This window comes from Dipteris shenzhenensis, chromosome 3 (genome assembly GCF_047967505.1).
Source record: "Dipteris shenzhenensis isolate YYH24624 ecotype China chromosome 3, Dip_SZ_1.0, whole genome shotgun sequence".
NCBI lineage: Eukaryota > Viridiplantae > Streptophyta > Polypodiopsida > Gleicheniales > Dipteridaceae > Dipteris > Dipteris shenzhenensis.
In genome coordinates, this window is record NC_141598.1 from 4898843 (window position 1) to 4912887 (window position 14045).

The following is a 14045-nucleotide window of genomic DNA, read 5'->3' on the forward strand; positions in this document are numbered from 1 at the left end:
AAACAGGTTACCCATGCACTCAGGACTGCCATACGACAGATGCAGGTCTTATCTCATTAGTTGAGGAAGAGGCAGGGAGGGCCGTAGGCACACCTAAAGAGCAGTAGACTTGCAAGCTATGCACACTTGGAACAGTGGAGACAGAGGAGCACTTCATATGTATTTGTCCTGCTTACTATGAGATTTGAGGATGCTATCATTGCGTCTTTCAAGAGAGACTTGAGTTCGACCCACTCTCACATTTGATCCACCTCCATGTGACCAGGTGTGTATTGGCCTCTTTTTGATGGAGATGTGGTGACCCAGAGAGACTCTGCTACACCAGATTAGTTAGCAGGAGGGGACAACACCACAAGACACTAATTGGGCACAGAGACATGTCACTCATTTTTATGCCTTTGAGTTAGCCCCCTGGACACATCGGAGTAGAGGATGAGGAGATAGCCGACACAAGGGCAGCATGGATCAGTGGGGATAGAGACGACACTGAGCTACAGAGCGGGCGCCACAAAGGGTGGCACGCATGATAGAGGTCTAGCCCATCGCTGCACTACTCAGAGGAGACCAACTGACACGAGGTTTCATCCTAGATGCCGCCCACCATATATAGAGATCTCGAAGACCAAGCCCCCCGCCATGACAAGAGATAACTCGACAACTACAAATACGCAACATCTTTGCGTCTTATCAGAGGGATACCACAACTCCTTGGATATGTCCTTGGAGCTTTCACATTGCCTACAAGAGCTTGAGTGTGCTTTTTTGAGTTTTGAGTTTATAAGTTCATTAGCTTAGCTTAGCTCATCAAGCGCTAGCGAGCCCTTTGCTTCAGCCCATTGCAACTTGGGTGAGTTATTCTGCTGATTGTACTTTGGTCTCATTGGCCCGTGAGGCCTCCCCAAGATGTTAATACAACTCTCTCTCTCTCTCTCTCTCTTGATTCTACATGTTAGATAATAATGTATATGTGACTCTAATTTGAGAAAAGGCATGGGCACTTACAGCATTGGTTTCCATATACTTAAGCTTTGGTTCATGTCAAAGGTAATACGTGACATATACTACCATACCTATTCTAATAATGAACCTGTAGCAATGGTTTAAAGGGCTTTGGACGAGGGGGAATGGGCACTCATGTAATTAAATGATATGAAATTGCATTGGGCAAGGCAATGAAGGCCCATGGAGGAGAGGTTGGCTTGTACTAAGGTTGGGTTCAGACCGGGGGAGGTAGCGAATACGCCTTTTGGGAGGATGTGTGATCTTCACACATGGCAGCAAAACAATATTGGCATTTATTGCCAAGCACATTTTGCAGGTTCTGCAGAAACGTTATTGGATGTTTAGGAACCACTACAATGCGTGGCTTTCTTTGATTGGATAAATGGCTAATCTAGAGCCTTCTCCAAGTTACTTGGGCTAATATTTACATTTTTAAATTTGATACATTTGCCCAATAATTAGCATAATTTTTTTATACATGCAATTTAGCCCTCCAATTTTGTGTAGACCTGACTATAAGGTTAGATTTTGCAAACCCTAGCGGATTAAAAAAATGTGCATATGAAGATTAAGTATATGTAAACCCATTGAAGCCTTGAAAATGGTAGCATGGGCTAATATTTGTAACTCTATATTGGAAAAGGTTTCACCCAACGACAAACACTTCCATAGCTATGTTCTCAGTAGTCACTGGTGATTCTCCCTCCTAGACCTAAGGGCTCGGAGACCGTTTTGGCGAATACGATTCTTCGTTTGCTTCTCTCTTCTCCCTTGCAAGCCTTTTCAGCTCTTCATACTTCATCTCCTTCTCCGACCAATCCAATTCAAATCATCAATTCCTCTAGTTTTAGAATTTGCATCTGCGTATCACTTGCAGCACCAACCTCTTCTCAATATCTCACGTAGTCTTCCCGTTTTGGATAATCTTCAGCTGCTCGCTCTGTCTCAATCTCTGTCTGTCTGTCTCTCTCTCTCTCTCAATCAAGGAGTCCTTTGCTCTGCTCTTCGGCCGCGGCCACTCTGCATCTGCCAGGGGGCGGAGGTCCAGAGTACGTTCGCACTTGTGGCCCAAGACTAGTTGGGTCCTCGCCATCTCCTTATTTCCTCCTCTGGTCCCTCACTATCTTGCATCTTTCCCTTGTCCTGTGTCTATGTTCGTCTCCCATCACGTATTTGGGCCCGTGCCTCTCTTCATTGCCTTCTTCTTCCCTTCCCTTCCGTCTCCTCATGCTCGTTTGCCCCTCCCCTCTGGTACTCTTCCTCCACCCTGCCGTTTCGCAGTCTGACATCTTCCGCCTTGTCTTCCTTCCCAGCTCCTCCCGAGGGGGAGAGAGGGATAGACGGAGAGTTCTACTCTCTCTCTCTCTCTCTCTCTCTCTCTCTCTCCCCCCCCCCCCCCCTCCCCCCGTTCCGCCCCGCCTGCCGCCCGCGTTTTTGTTAATACTAGGCACCGTTTGATCTCTACACGTTGTCGTATTGCTGTCTTCTCCGTCACATTGTACCCTTAGACTGCGATACTTCTTGATCATATCCTCGCTATTTGAACAATGCGTGCTACTGCACTAGCTGTGGAGATGTACTTCAAATCCAAATAGTAGAGCTGGCGAACATGGCCTGTGTTAAAATAGGATCAAAATCCGATAGCTTTCAGCGCAAAGGTCAAGCATGGTAAGTTGCAAAATTGGCTATACATATCAGTAACCGTTTTCGAAATTCTGAACTGCAGGTTTCGAGGACTCTTTCTTTCTTAATGAATAGCATCCTCCTGTATATTGGGGAGGTAATTTGAATGACGTACCTTTTGACAGCGACGCGAATTTCGGGCCTGCTACGAAATTGTCGTTGTTCACACGTTTTACCTTGGTTCTGAATTTGCACGTTTATAGGCATTTGCGCTGACTAATTCCCAGTTTTGTTTCTCCTGAATTTCAATGAATGCAATTTAGATTTTCTCCGAATATCCGAAATGTATTGCTCGATTTGTGTCATCTTTTTGGTCGGTGTTTTCAGTGGACAGTGAACGTGGTATTGCATCAGCTGATTTTTTCAGTCGCTGTTTTACTGCATCACAATCCGGGCTGCCGTTCACCTTCACAGGCCCAAAGAGCTCAGACAATTGGACGGTTGATTTTTGTGATAACATTAAAGACGCAGAGTGTGTAGAGCGGCAGAGTATTTAGACATATGAGAACGTGGGTGGGATTTCCAAATCGTCTGATTTCTATCGCAGCATGCGATTTCTATAGATCTGGACGTGCTGTAAGGCAGCATGCGATTTGATGTAGTTGCGATCGCAATTGATGGAATGGATCTTATGGTGTTAAGGAGACAATAAAATTCATAAACGTTGCTCGCATAATATGGTTTCTTTTTTTTGGGGGGGGTTTTCTTTAAAGTCCTACTTATGTCTTGAATGTAAAACAAGTCGTCTCCTATGTCTTTTTATTTTATTGTTCTTTGCATTTTGTTACTGTTTGTGAAATTGTTTAGTTTCGTACTTCTAGGGCTTCTATGTAGATACATGTATTGTTTGGTTGCTGTTCTTTGGTCAGGGATGTTTGGTTGCACTATCTCTACATGTATCTGGAAACTCCACCATTACCTTTTTCGTTCATTGATTTTTTTCAAGTATTTTATGGAATATATGCTGTTGACATCTTCTGCTTCCTTTCTGTTTGACGCTGCAGGTTTTGTTTAACTGGACTTCCAAGTGACGTCATCATCAAAGTAGAAGAGATGTCTTTTCATCTTCACAAGGTATGAACAGGTCTGCTTTCAATGGAAGCAAAGTTTATCTGTAATTGTGTGCTACTTTAATTATGTTAGCAACGCTGACAAGAAATGTGTCTTGTGGACAGTTTCCCTTAATAACCAGGAGTGGTAGATTGGCTAAATTGGTGGATGCTTATTCAGATGAGAAAGAGGACATCTGTCACTTACAACTTCCGGATATACCTGGTGGCTCAGGGGCATTTGAACTTGCTGCGAAGTTCTGTTATGGAGTTCGCCTGGAGCTAACAGCAGTCAATGTAGTAACTGTAAGGTGTGCAGCAGAGTATCTTGAGATGACAGAGGAGTATGGTGAAGGAAACCTGATTCCCAGGACTGATGGCTTTCTAAACCAAGTGTTGCTCCGCTCTTGGAAGGAGTCCATCCGTGCTTTTCAGAGCTGTGAGCAAGTACTTGCAAAGGCAGAGGAGCTGGGAATTGTTAAAAGGTGCGTGGACTCAATAGCCATGAAAGCATGTACTGATCCGAATCTGTTTGGATGGCCAATAATGGAGCATGGTACTATGCAAAGCCCAGGAGGAAGTGTGTTATGGAATGGTATCAGCACAGGTGCAAAACCTAGGCATGCTCGATCTGACTGGTGGTATGATGACATCTCTGTATTAAGCCTGCCATTAATCAAACGGCTAATCATTGCAATGCAAACAAGAGGAATAAAAATGGAAAGTATTGCAGGAGCACTTATGCATTTTGCGAAGAGGCACCTTCCAGTTCTTAGTCGGAGGCAGGGTATTCGGTCTGGGGGCAGAAAGCTTGGATCTAGTTCTGTTGCACCTGTACTCTCAGAGAGTGAACAAAAAATAATCCTGGAGACTATTGAGAAGCTCCTACCTCCACAAAAGGGTGTTGTTTCAACAAAGTCGCTTTCTGGGCTGTTACGCAGTGTGGTGATTTTAAATGCAAATCCTGTGTGCAGGAGCAATTTAGAACATCGAATTGGTTTGCAGCTGGAGGAAGCAAGTCTGGAGGATTTGCTGTTCCCCAACCTTTCTTACAATCTAGAGACACTGTATGATGTTGATTGTGTACAGCGGATAGTTGATCATTTTCTATTGATTGATGAATCAGCTGCTGCGACCTCTTCCCCATCATCTGATGATGATGCACAGCTCATAAGTTCCCCTTCCCTTTCTCCCATGATGATGGTTGGCCGGTTGATGGATGGGTACCTTGCAGAAGTGGCACCTGATGTCAATTTAAAGCCTTCCAAATTCCAATCATTGGCAGAATCTTTACCAGATTTTGCACGTGCACTCGATGATGGACTTTATCGAGCTATCGACATGTATTTGAAGGTTTGTTTTCTGCTATTGTCTGTATTGTACAAGCAATCTCAATAAAGATCTTAGTCCCAGGTCTGAAATGTAATGAAGGGGAAAAGGGCCAAGTTAGAGGCCCTTTTGAGGCCCTTTAGGTGGAAAATGTGGAGGGACTATATAAGTCCCCATCCACCCCCTACTATTTATTTTTTTGATGTGACATCTAATCCTATCTACTACCTCCTCCTTCCTCCTATGTACTGCCTACTCTCTCTCCCAATCTCTCTCTATCTCTCTCTCTTCCTCTCTCTTCCTCTCCCTCTACCCTTCCTCTCCTTCTTCCCCTTCCTCTCTCTCTCTCTCTCTCTCCCTTTCCCTCTCCCCTCTCCTCTTTTCCCCCCTTTCTTGCCATCTCTGGCGCTTCACCAATTCAGCCCCGGCCTCTTTCATTGCATTGGTATCAGAGCACCGACACTGGCACTTCTGTTTCCTCCTACACCCTTTCCGTGAGCCAAGCCAATTCTTACGCAGATGAGTGGCATCAAGCAACATCATCGTCAAGGCAAGGAATGAGTGGAGACCCAAGGGAGAACACCCCTTCGTACGTCAGACACGTCGGAAGCCTGAGAGCCATCAGCTATTCTTTCCAAACAAGCTAGCTCGTCAGCCAACGAGCAGCTCAAGGGAGAGAGCCGATGAGGCAAAGGCAGAAGAGTATTGGCAGAGATCTGTCTACGGTCAGTGACTTCGAGGGGAGCCTCTTAGAGTCTACGAACAGAAGAGCTTTAAAGAGTTCAGCATCTCCGTTGCCAAGCCCGCCCTGCCATTTCCGTTACCAACGTTGCTACCCGTGTCGCCATCGTTGTCACCTCGCAAGCCACATGGAATCCAGTATCTTTGTCGCCAAGCCGCCCTGCATTTCCGTTACCGACGTTGCTACCCGTGTCACCATTGCTGCCTCCTTGCAACCCATCTCGCGTGCCCTCGCCATGGCTTTTCTGCCACATCGCGCCCGGCGACGCCACCTTGCATCAGCGCTGTGCTGTGCCGTTGCAGAACCTTAGCAATTGCTAAGGTCTGCAGGTTTGCCGGGGTTTAGGCTAACTAGGTTAGGTTTAATTAGTAGGTTTGGGTTAGTCAAGTAGGTCTAGTTAGTTGGGGTTGGTTAGGTTAGAAGGGGTTAAGCTAACTAGGGTTAGTGCAAGCGGTGGTTAGGACAGATCCAACTAACTCAGAGTCCTAAGTGGCTTAGCGGTCCTAGGAGTCCTAGGTTAGTGTACTAACTGTCCTAGGTGACTTAGGGACCTCTCCCCCCCCCAAAAAAACAAACAAACAAACTCAGAATTTTCCAGCCTCTTTTAGTGGCTTTCCACAGCCCTATTTTGGCTCATTCAGGCCCCGTTTCGAAGCTTCTTTGACGACCTTTTTCTCGAGCCTCTCCATCGACCTTTTCGTGTTTTCACACACTATTTAAGGTGCTCATTATAGCAGGGATTTGCTATCCATTTCTCTTTGTCTACATTCAAGCTTCTCTCTCCAGGACCAGTCACCATGCCACCGAAGCGTGCCCCTTGTGATATATTGTATGACATTGATGAGGCTGCTCAGTATGAGCAAGTGCCTGGCACAGTGGTTGCATCCATTGGTGGTATAGAGGTTCCTTCCACTCAGCCTCTCTCTCTCTTGCATCCCGAGAAGCGCAGGCAGCGCAGACGTAGTTTTTGGATGCCGTTTCCTCCATGCTCCAGGGTGCTTCCCGCCATATAGGACAGGAGTCCAGCCAGCAGCTTACCATAGCCATGGCTATGCAGGATACTGCTTTTGCCGAGATGGGACAGCAGATCACCTCTGCCATTGCTATGCAGGATAAGGGTAAGCATTCCGCACCCCAGCAAGGGGACCACTCAGACAGTTAGGATGTTTTGTTTGCTCCATGCAGGGGTTTTATGGCAGATGCTCGCTATGCCTATGAGCATCAGTCTTCTGGACCGTTGCATGTACCCTAGCATGGGGATTGTCTGGACGTAGATGATGCATTTTTTGTGCCACAGAGCACCTTCTTGCAGGATCTTAGGCCATCATTTGGCTCACAGCTTTCTGCATCCATGCAGGCTGAGCTCTCTCTCTTGGGCCAACTCGTTGGTGTGCATCCGGTTAGTGCTCTTGTCACTGCACCAGTATGCCTGGAGCTGGCTTTGGTTTATATGACAGTCCACACCCCGGGGAGAGAGGTCAGTGCTCTTCTTTGCCCTTTGGTATGCCATCATATCGGAGAGATGCATTTGGCAGAGAGACCCGACCAGGGGTTCATGCACCTATCGCTCCGCCAACGAGCACATATAGCTAGACGCATTCAGTGCATCAGATGGCAGCAATTACTACGCAGCAGGGGGTTAGTGGTGGGCAGCAAGCCACTTTTGATGACATGCTGGCATATTCTTTGTGTTCATATAAGGCCCTAACCTGAGGCCATCAAACTTGAGATGTCCTTCTCCGAGTATGTGAACCTTAAGCGTGATGATGCCCGCACTTCCGGAGGTTACACACACACGAATTATGCAGCCAAGGATATCAAGGACAAACTGACAGTGCATAAGTTCAAAGGGGACACTCGCACACCTAATGAGCGGGAGGAGTGGCTTAGGAAGTTGGAAGATTATTTCCACTTCTACCCAAAGCAGGATGAGGATCGCATAATCTTTGCAGGTATGCACATGTAGGACTATGCACATACTTGGTGGCGTTATATCAGGGAATCGCCTCAGAGGCCAGCCACATGGAAAGAGTTCAAGGAGTTGATGATCACCACATTTGTATCCCTGCTCATATTGGAGCAATATCTGGCTGAATTCTATGCATTATCGCAGACTGGTACTGTCCAAGAGTACTTGCAGCGTTTTTGGAGACTTTCCTTGTTTGTACAGGACGTATATGAAGAGGGGGAAGTTGCTGCATTTCATCCAGGGATTGAGTCCTTCTCTCGATGCAGATGTGAAGGCACATAACCCTCAAACAATTGAGCATGCAACCCAATTGGTAGAGGTATTTGAGCCCAAATATGCCAGCAAGTATAAGATGACAGTGGGCAACGCATATGGGAATGCAAATGAGGCTGAGAAGAAGCCTAAGGTGACTGATTGGCATGAAAGAAAATCAGCAGCAACACCATTTCCGAGGTTTCCCACTGTTACAGGCAGCAAGATGCCATATGCTAAGCCATACAGGTCATTTGATGCTAAGCCAGGAGCTAAGCCAAGTGTCGGAAATGAAAAAACAGAATTTAAACAACACACCAGGGCTATTATGGACAACAGAAAGCGGACAAACTTATGCTTAACAATGGTACTGCAAAACTCAGCATGATTATTGAGATATCGGATGATGAGGATTTAATGGATCCTTCTGAGACTTTGGATGCCACTCATGATGATTCAGAGGTGCACAAGTCGTGGAAGAAGCTCCAGATGTTGGAGCCACAAAGGGGGCTGATTTCCCCTTTGATCCCGGTGGCGCTAATGAACATAATATGCATGGTATACAATCTGATGACACTCAGCCCACAAGTAACATGTGAGGCCGTTGGCCTAAAGTCTTTCATGTGGAGCATCAGGTTGCTATACCTTTTCTTGCGCAAGATGATGCTAATAGAAATATGCTCCTGTGGATGAGGAGGAGATCTATTGGGATGGGCAGCAAACAATATATGCTATCTCTTTTCATGCCTTGATGGGTGCCAAAAGTGTCGAAACTATCAGATTGAAAGGACAAATTAGTGGTAGGACTGCTCACATGCTTGTGGACAGTGGTAGCACTCATAGTTTCGTCAATTCTAAGACGTGGGACTGATCGCTACTGAGATTGATCTTGGGCTGAGAGTAGAGGTGGCAAATGCACAGCATTTGGTCAGCAAATTTTGTTGCCAAGATGCAAGGATCAAGCTCTCTAAGGATTATGAATTTGTTGGGGATCTCTTTGCATTGGATATGGGCCCAATAGATGCTGTCTGGGCTGCGATTGGCTAAAATCTTTGGGTAAAATCAGCATGGATTTAAATACCCTATCACTCAGCGTTGTCCACAAGGGTAGAATTGTAGCATGCATGGCATTTCCACTAGGTCATTTCAGCAAGGCAGTTGGCCAGCGAGCTCAGGAAGGAGCATGCCCTCTACTCATTGAATGTGTCAGTATCTCAGGGGGGAAGCATTTTCTGTGTTGAGGATTGTGATATGCAGCAATTGCTATCGGAGTTTGCTGATGTATTTGCTGATATGCCATCCCAATTGCCTCCCAAGAGGGATGTGGATCATGCCATTGTTCTAGGGCTGGTAGTAAGCCCATAAACAAAGCCCCATACCGTCTCTCTAAGGTTGAGCGGGAGGAAGTGGCAGTACAGGTGTGGGAAGTGCTTGAGAAGAACTTCATCTCTCATAGCACTTCTCCTTTTGCCTCTCCGGTGCTTCTGGTGAAGAAGAAGGATGGATTGTACCGCATGTGCATTGATTATAGGGATCTAAATAAGGCCACTATCAAGAACAGGTTTCAAATCCCTGGGATAGATGACCGGTTGGATGAACTCAAGGGTGCTCAGTTTTTCACGAAGATAGATTTGAGCTCTGGTTACCATCAAATCAGGGTGAAAGAAGGAGACGAGCACAAGACCGCCTTTTGCACAGAAGGGGGTGTGTATGAATTCAAGGTGATGCCTTTTGGATTGACTAATACACCGGCCACCTTCCAAGCACTGATGATCAAGATATTGCAGCCACTTCTTTTCAGATGCGTGCTGGTTTTCTTTGATGATATCCTCATTTACAGCAAGGATAGACAAGAGCACATTAAGAATGTGAAGCTAGTGCTGAAATTTTGAGGATGCATCAGCTTTATGCATCTCCTTTAGTGCTAGCCTTCATCATGGCTGAGTCTGCCCTTCACCTCCGGAGTGCCGACAGAAACTCAGTACGAAGACTTTGTATAAATGGATGCTCAAGTATGTGTGGGTGTGTGGATTTGTATGTGTGAGAGCATATTTTTATACTATGGTCTACACCCACTGTTGGGCGCTGATGACGTCAGTGGGGATGCCATAGTAGCTAGTCCCTGCTATGCATGATGGAGTTTATGGTTTTCAACCTTGTGAGTGACTCTCATGAGATTGAAACTGCACTATGTTGTGTTTTTAGAGGATGAGTTTGGGAATGTTCCTGGATTCATCTAGGTATATAAAAGCCAGCAAATGCACTTTTATGGCAAAGGAGGTTGAGTATTTGGGGCATATTGTGAGTAGACGTGGCATTCGGGTGGATCCCGCGAAGGTGAAATGCATCAAAGATTGGCCATAGTCACAAAATCCCACCCAGGTGAGAGGATTTTTAGGTCTTGCTTCCTTCTACAGGCGCTTTATTCGTAAACTTGCCAAGAGGGCAGCTCCTCTTACTGACCTCTTGAAGAAGGATGCTTTTCGGTGGTCAAAGGAAGCACAACACAGTTTTGAAGACCTGAATTTGCTCACTCATGTACATGTCTTGGTATGCCCTGATTTTTCGCGTCCTTTCATTGTGGAGGCAGATGCCAGTGGCAAAGGATTGGGGGCTGTTCTTTTTTTTCAAAAAATAAAATAAAATTGGGGGTAGGAACACGGGGTAATAGCCTTTGAAAGCAGGAAGTTTGATGCCAAAGAACTCAATTATCATGTTTATGATTAGGAGATGCTGGCTATGTTGCATGCTTTCAAGAAATGGCCACTATTTGTACGGAAGTAAAGTTAAGGTGAAAACAGATCATAGGACACTCAGATTCTTCCTCACCCAGCCAAATTTGTCATATAAGCAAAATAGGTGGTTGGCTACAGTCCAATCCTATGATTTTGACATTGAGTACAGAAAAGGAAAGGAAAATGTGGTTGCAGATGCCTTGTCCAGGATATGGGCTTGCAATTTGTCTGCTATCTTTACCATATATCAAGAGTTGATTCATGGCATTCAGGAAGAGTATATGCAGAATTCTAAGGCAGCTCCCATATTTTCAGATTTGCAGAAGCCTTCTAGTCAGGCTCCGGATTTCAAATTGTATAATGGGCTGTTGCGGTGCCAAGAAAGGATTTATTTAGTGGCAGACTCAAAATACCGCCAGCTGGTTTTGCAAAAAATGTACTCCTCTCCCATGGCTGGGACATGCGGGTATCACTAAAACATATGAAAGAATCAAGCAAAGCTTTACTTGGGAAGGCATGTGGAGAGATGTGGTTAAATACGTGGCTGAATGCTTGCCTTGCCAACAGAATAAAGTGGACAGCAAATTACTTGCAGGTCTCTTGTAGCCATTACCCATTCCAAAGGGCAAATGGACGCAACGTACCCACTGCTGTAAATATCTCATCCCAAAAGCGACCCATAAATTTTGCATCTCTGTCACGGACAATTTCTTGAGGGAAACCATGATGCTTAAAGACATGGTCAATGAATTGCCAAGCAATCTGTGATGCTGAATACCGGGTCTTAGTGGGTATGAAATGGACCTGTTTTGTCATTCTATCCACCACAAAAAAGATGCTGTCCCATCCCATCTCTGTAGAAGGCAATCCTATGATGAAATCCACTGCTACATGCAGCCCAGGCACGACTCACACGGGGACGGAGTGCACTCACACCTAGCACTGCTTACCATCCTGAGACTGATGGACAGTTGGAAAGGGTGAACAAATGGGTCGAGGAATATTTAAGGCACTTTTTTCATGATACTCAAAAGTCTTGGGATAAATGGTTGGCACTTGCTGAATTTGGCTACAATAGTAGCAAGCATCTCTCCATTGGCATGAGCCCGTTTGAGGCAATGTGTAGATGCAAGGTCGGGATGCCTTCTTCAATTGTTGACATCGCTGTGAAAAACCAGTAAGCACGGAATGACTTGGAGAGGATGGATGCCCTTTTGCAGCTGGCAAGAAAGAAGCTTGCTCATAGGTATTATGGTCCTTACATGATCATCCGCAAGGTTGGAGAGGTAGCATATCAGTTGGAAGTGCATCGTGGGTTTTAGAGACCATGTACTCCGAAACAAGGCCTACGTAGAGTATCCTACTAAGTGGCGGGGACTCCTTGAGGATGAAAATTCATGGCAGTCAGAAAACATTGTCCAGGACCACCCCTATCTCCTATCGGATTGATTAGTAGTTGCTGTTTGCTGCACTTTTGGACAGCCATGCTGTGAAAATTTGAGGGCAAAATTCTATGGGAAGGGATGGCTGTAATGTAGGGGAAAAAGGGCCAAGTTAGAGGCCCTTTGGAGGCCCTTTAGGTGGAAAATGTGGAGCGACTATATAAGTCCCCATCCACCCCCTACTATGTACCTTTTGATGTGACATCTAATCCTATCTACTACCTCCTCCTTCCTCCTACGCGTTGCCTACTCTCTCTCCCAATCTCTCTCTATCTCTCTCTCTTACTCTCCTCTACCCTTCCTCTCCTTCTTCCCCTTCCTCTCTCTCTCTCTCTCTCCCTTTCCCTCTCCCCTCTCCTCTTTTCCCCCCTTTCTTGCCATCTCTGGCGCTTCACCAATTCAGGCCCGGCCTCTTTCATTGCATGAAATAAATGTGCAGTAATACATGCTAAGCAACTAGACTATATGAGAAAATTTGAAATTACATGGTACCATGGCATCACATTTCCCACTACTTACAAGATTTGTATTTACAACATGCTCATAGTACAAGGCTTTAGTTGCTTTGGTGGCAAAGCTAAGGCTAAAGAAAGAGTAAGCCAAGCAAGGCAATGGATTCTTCAAATGAGGGTGGAGACTCTTAGATGGTGGGAGGAAAAAGAGTTGTGCTTGCTTCTACTGTTACAAGCTTGCAAACTTGCAAGGGATTGCAAGAACAAGAAGGCAAAAGAAAGACCAGCTCGAGAAAGAAGAGTCAAAGTCAGAGGAGGCAGATACTATGAAGAAGCCTTCCTAGTGGATCGCTCATCGCAACACTAAGGTAAGGTAAGCACACAGACAAATGAGCATGTTTATGTCAGAATATAGAGAGATCAATTGTGCTAGAGTCTTGTGAAGATGGAGGATAGCCATAGTCACTCAATTAGTGAGGCTAAGGACATAGAGGTCATGAGGATGAGGCAAGACACTCAAATTGGAGGCATGAGGCGCATGAGATAGAGGCAGTTGCATTAATTTAGATTTACAAAGGTGTGATTAGGTGAATGGACCTTCTCTAATAAGGCAATGGAGGTCCAGTTGCATGACACTCGTATGATATGCAGTAGACCTAGTCAAGAAGCTAGTGTCAGAGACTAGTAAGCCACTAGCAAAGGAGAGTACCATGGTGAGCCTGGAGGACTTGGGGTCATACAGGGCTTGTGGATCATGCCAGACGGTGGATAGGTTGAAACAAACCCTTGATGTTTGGTGAGTTGGATGATCATGTCCATGTGACAATGGCTTGGCCATCACAGTTCATGGTTTGAAGACTCACTAGATGGACACATGAATGGTATCTCGTCATCTCAGAAAATTTGTTGTGTTTGTGACTCAGTGAGTAGTGTGACAATTGATGGATTCGGAGATTCTGACTGAATTGGAGATCGGATTCCGGTCAGATGGTATAAGGACAAAATATATTACTAGAGTTAGAGGTCATCCAGTGGCTTAATAGGGGATATCAAGCATTTGCTACATCTTCAAAGAGTTAAGAGGGATGTCCTTAGCTTGTGATCAGATTTGGCTGAAGTGGTCCATGGAAGATGCAGAGCCATTCCCGAGGAGCCTAGGGTTCTATTAACTGTTGGAGCAAGCAGAGGGTTTGTGCCATTGTCCATGGTACCTCTTGTCCAGAATGTCTCCAGCTTTTGGGTGTAGGCCCACATTTTATGGGTTCATTGAGAGGGGGTGTCAAAGGTTATGGGTTGATGCCCTAATTTGAGCCCTCCAAATGAAGAAGATAAAGGGGCTTGACGCCTAGCAAATCCTCATTAGGATTTCGGCCTGTCAAGTGGGCAGCAC

At 45.7% G+C, this 14045-nt stretch overlaps 1 protein-coding gene across 1 annotated transcript in view; it reads left to right on the plus strand.

Annotated features, from left to right (window-relative positions):
* The first annotated feature begins 1764 nt into the window (after positions 1 to 1764).
* LOC147903261 (BTB/POZ domain-containing protein At1g30440-like) overlaps positions 1765 to 14045 on the plus strand; it is a 41603-nt gene continuing 29322 nt past the window's right edge. Inside the window, exons 1-3 of the mRNA XM_087373024.1 lie at positions 1765 to 2670; positions 3690 to 3759; positions 3861 to 5087. Of these exons, the coding sequence (XP_087229150.1) occupies positions 2612 to 2670; positions 3690 to 3759; positions 3861 to 5087 (1356 nt within the window). The 5' untranslated portion in view covers positions 1765 to 2611. The remainder of the gene's footprint in view (positions 2671 to 3689; positions 3760 to 3860; positions 5088 to 14045) is intronic.